Source organism: Lolium perenne, chromosome 5, assembly GCF_019359855.2.
Source record: "Lolium perenne isolate Kyuss_39 chromosome 5, Kyuss_2.0, whole genome shotgun sequence".
Lineage (NCBI taxonomy): Eukaryota > Viridiplantae > Streptophyta > Magnoliopsida > Poales > Poaceae > Lolium > Lolium perenne.
The window spans coordinates 136,742,836-136,747,559 of NC_067248.2; the positions used below are offsets into that span (position 1 = coordinate 136,742,836).

General features: G+C 45.8%; 1 protein-coding gene across 1 annotated transcript; it reads right to left on the reverse strand.

Annotated features, from left to right (window-relative positions):
* Window positions 1-270: 270 nt before the first annotated feature.
* Window positions 271-1,968, reverse strand: LOC127300009 (NAC domain-containing protein 1). Its single transcript, XM_051330072.2, has 3 exons — window positions 1,644-1,968; window positions 1,262-1,551; window positions 271-1,096 (listed from the first exon to the last, which is right to left on the reverse strand). Exons 1-3 carry the CDS (start codon window positions 1,810-1,812, stop codon window positions 515-517), a joined length of 1,041 nt encoding a protein of 346 aa, XP_051186032.1. The 5' UTR covers window positions 1,813-1,968; the 3' UTR covers window positions 271-514.
* Window positions 1,969-4,724: the final 2,756 nt, after the last annotated feature.

The following is a 4,724-nucleotide window of genomic DNA, read 5'->3' on the forward strand; positions in this document are numbered from 1 at the left end:
TTTGATTTGAGCTTTGGCTTCTAGTGACGAGCTTAACACATTTCGAGTAATCTAATCCGGTTGATTCCTTCAAATGTACGGAGGATAAGGATCCATATACTAAACCGCACACGCTAGCAACACGCCGAGCTAATTAACAATGCTTGTGTGCGCATCGTAAGTTCCCTCAGTTAATTAACAAGGCAGGCCGCGTGTGTCGACCATGGATGCGTCGTTGGTTTTGCATATATTCTTGAATGAATTAACCAATCAATCTCAGTGCAAGGTTAATTAAGAAATCTGCATCATATATTATCATGCAATCTTGATTTATTTCCACACCAACCCGTATTTTACATCCTTGTACTAATTAAACGAAGAATTCTGAAGTTCTTCCGTTCGTATCGGTCACGGCACACACAGCTAGATTCTTGCCGATCTGCCACAACTCGATCGATCTACAGCAAGTTCAAATGGAACAGCGATCGGTAAAACACTCCAGTTCCAAGTTCTCGGCCGGGTCTGTGACTGATTTTCACATGTGCAGCTGCTGGTTCAGGAAGGGGTGGATCAGCATGCCGCTGTACTGATCCGCCGGGAGCTGCAGCTGGTTGCAGAGCAAGCTGCTGCTGGATCTCCTCCTCTTCATCCCGTTATACTTGTTATTACCATTAGCGTAATCACGGCCGTCATCTAGCTGCGGCACGTCGAGGTGACTGTTGTTATAGTTTAGTGTTTGTTGCCATGGAGGCTGCCCGTAGATCAGCGGGCTTTCCGGCGGCTGGTAGGCAGCAATGGCGCCGGCGGCATCCGACGACGACCCGCCCCCGCCGTCGAGGAGGAGCTGCGAGAGCTCGGCGTAGTCGACGGTGTTGAGGAGGTCCGTGATGGAGCACGACTTGGTCATCGCCATGGGGCAGAACTGCTGCAGCTGCACCTGGTCGTCGCCGTCGCCGTCGAGAGCTTCGGACTTGGGGGAGGACACAGTGTTGTGGTTGTTGGTGGTGTGGGAGTCCTCCACGGTTGAGCTCTCCTGCTCCTGCTCCTGGTCAGAGGAGAAGTTGGGCAAGTTGCTGCTGGACTTCTTGTGGATCCTACACAGCACCCAGTCATCCAGCTGCATATAAAATCCAGATTAAATTCAGTAACTAGCCATTTCAAATGCAAATATATTCTTGTGTAGTCAGTAAGTTGCAGTAGCTTACAAGTAACTGCCACCACTACCAAAGTGAATATAACATCTCCTGAAAAAAGAAAAAGAAGTGAAGAAAAAAAATCGCACCCTCATGGAGGATCCTCTGCGCTTGGTGGTCTTGCAGTTGGCTGCGGTGAGGCGGTACTCGTGCATGATCCAGTCGGTCTTGACGCCCCTGGGTGGCTTGCCCTGGTAGAATACGAGCGCCTTCTTGACCCCGATGTTCTCGCTCGCCGGCGTGGACAGGATGGCCTTGTCGGTGCCGGTGGCCTTCCAGTAGCCGGACCCGGCGGCGCGGTTGGGGCGCGCGCCGTTGGGGTACTTGCGGTCCCTGGGGCTGAAGAAGAACCACTCGTTCTCCCCGAACAAGGCCTTGCCTGCGAAACACATATAAACCAAGAAGATTAGTTAGAGCAGAGCAAGATCGATGATCGAGTTGATTAATGGAACGCTGGTGAGTTGTATGTACCGGGGAGGTCCCACGGGTTGCACTTGTAGATGTTGACCTCGGCGACGATGGGCACGGGGCAGGGCATGGAGGCGGCCTGCCTGGAGAGGTAGTGGACGATGAGCTCCTCGTCGGTGGGGTGGAACCGGAAGCCGGGAGGGAGGGTGGGCATGGCGGCGGAGCTCGGCATGGCTGGTCGACGGTGGGGACGGAATCAGGATGAGTTGGTAGCTGTCAGCTGATGTATGGTGACAGTGAGCTTGGTAGCTACCTGGAAGGCGGGAGGAGGAGAAGAGGATGGGCTACTGCTTGATTGCTTATGAGGGAGGCTTGAAATTTTTGAGATGAAGGGCCTGGGGCCTGGATTTATAGCTGCCATGGCTTCTCCGCTTGCGAGGTGGTGGGTGGATTAGCATCGCCAGGGCATAACCGGTATTTCATCACCTAGTTTACGTCATCGCACAAGGGGCAATCCGGTGGCTAGCTAATTGATCATGGGTATCTAGCCACATGCGCGCGCATCTTTATCCCGCTCGTGTTTTGGCATGCATGCATGAACTTCGCATGAAACACATCGCCGACCACACGTGTGAATGTTGAGACTATCTATTCTGTATCTTTCTTTTTCGCGAAGGTGACTATATGTTCTTGATTCCGAAATATGTTCTATCTATTATATGCAAAAAAGAAACAAGATAAAACAAACAAAAAATGTATAGAGATGTAGTATGTAGAAATTTACACAAAAGGCAACTATTTATTCGTTATGGTAAAAAATAAAGAGGAAATACAGAAGGTGCCGATGGCCGCCAACATTAGACCATGTACTTGTAGTTCAACTTTGATCGACTTCCTACCGATTTGGCAGGAATTTATCTTTTCACGTGGGGTGAACGGAAATGTTTAAGATACCCTGGTTAGGAAATTTTACATGTAAGGTGGCCCAGTATTTATGAAAAATGGGATGGTACCATTGTGAAACTTTCATTTGTTGGTTGCTTCACAAAACACCCCATTTTTAGAACTCGAAAAATTGAAAGCTTTTTGGTGCGACGAAAAGGAAAGCTTCCTCCTGCAACATTATTATCCATCCCAATATGCACATGTGTGCGCTATATAAGCACATTATCACAAACAATGCCACAATTCTAGTCATAATGTTGGTCATTCGGTCTAAAAGCCATGAGACGTCGAACATGATAGCCCATTACGAGAAGGTTTTTAAAGATATTTTAAATATTCCATGTTTATAATTTTCCAAGATAGATCTTATTTTCTGCAAATTTTGATATATTATTTGTGTTTTTCTAAATTATAATGATTTAGTTATGATTTTTTAATGATTAATGAGGTAAAATGGAAAATAAATATGCACAAGTCTGACATTATTACCTCGTCGGTACAACGGAGAGGCTGTGCCGACGGCTGATCTGTGCCGACGGGCACACCAGGTTTTTGCCGACGGCTGCCGTTGGCACAGAGCTTCCTGTGCCGACGGCTTGCCTGCTGGCTGCGGTGACCCAGCATACCACTGCATGTTGTAGTATACAAATCGTTGATATGATCTTCATGAAGGGACTTCTTCACAAATATCACATCCCTCAGAGTGGTACAACAGAAACATTGCAGGTCATAACACTCGACATAATATTACAAACATAGTCTTAACAAGTTGGTATTCTCACAAGTCCGATGAGAACACCCTAAGATACTACTGAATAAGATACTACTGAAGTACTCTTACAACTCAACATAAAGAACAAACTGAGCTCAACAATTTATTTAGGTAAGATACTACGCTGCTCGGCTCTAAGATGTCTAAGGTAAGATACTACTCCTCCGCCTCATTGTTGTCAGCTTCGTAGACTATTCCGTAGTCCACGCCTTCCACTCATCCGGATAGATCATGTTCCTCGTAGATCAGCTCGTAGTCTCCTTCTGGTGCTCCGTCGTTGGCCTCCACTTCATTGTCACAGTCTAGCAAGAGTGTCGAAAGAAAGTGAGTACAAAGGTGCAAGTTCAAAAGAGAAAATGTGTTTGATGCACTAGCTATGATCATTGATCAGAAAATCTCAGGTCAATGCATGTTTCGAAAACATTTCTTCAAAAAGTTTATTTTGTTCTGAAAACTATGCCTGCCGGTCTTCACAGGTTGACCAGAACTTCATGGAGTTCTTTTCCTGCCGCGTTCGTAGTTCCCTTCCCGGAACAGGGAGTGACAACCACAATTTGATACACTCTACAGAGGTGCGTTACTTTTCCCATAAGAGAACTTATCCTTGATGCCAACCGAGACGCGTTTCTCGTCCACACTTACTTGGTGTGGGGCCAGGTGTAAGATCCAAGCCAATCACTTCCTTCTCCGCGACCCTGCATACCCACCCTTTTGTCCCACTTACATATCCCCGGAAGACATCTTCCGTTAATACGGCTTTACCCCCGATATGCTATGGACAATCCATCATAGACGGTAGAGCGCTCTCATCCTCATGGATGGGGATTTAAAATGATTTCTCAACCTACTGCGATGTTATTGCAACACCCAGCCAGGCTCTATCAAGTCCGTTGATATGCAGAAGGAAAAAAGATACAGCTGACTTCCCAAGAGCCATTATAGATATCATGGTTAACGCGAAATATACGTCGCTAGAATCACTATACATCATTGGTGATTAGTCCTATATTAGTAGAACCCTTGCAATGGAACCTCCACCATATCAACACATACCATGGTTCAATTTCCCACAACATAGTCATATTCATAATTGGAAAAGTAATATTTTATTTTCAATAAGAATGATAAGTATAGTACTTTTGCGGGTAAATTGATATAAAATAATCAAGATGACATGAGCAAGGGTGAACTTGCCTGGTGACTGCGAGATAATGCAATTCTATGTGTTGGATGGAACCTGGACCTCGGGTTCTGTAAAGAAGCATCATTGTCCGGTAAGGACAATGTTATAAAATCCAAATGATGTATGCATGGGTGTATTATTTGATGTTGAATCCCTTACCCTAGATTAGTTATTAAGATTTAGGTTTGAATTAAATCTTTATGCCTTTGGCAGTAATTTATAAATCCTTTAACTCCTTTAACAT

Coding starts and splice junctions, on each gene's coding strand:
- LOC127300009 (XM_051330072.2), bottom strand. CDS start 1,812: ATGCCGAGCTCCGCCGCCATGCCCACCCTCCCTCCCGGCTTCCGGTTC. Junction 1,552..1,643: donor CAACCCGTGGGACCTCCCCG/GTACATACAACT, acceptor TGTGTTTCGCAG/GCAAGGCCTTGTTCGGGGAG. Junction 1,097..1,261: donor GCAGAGGATCCTCCATGAGG/GTGCGATTTTTT, acceptor TTTTATATGCAG/CTGGATGACTGGGTGCTGTG.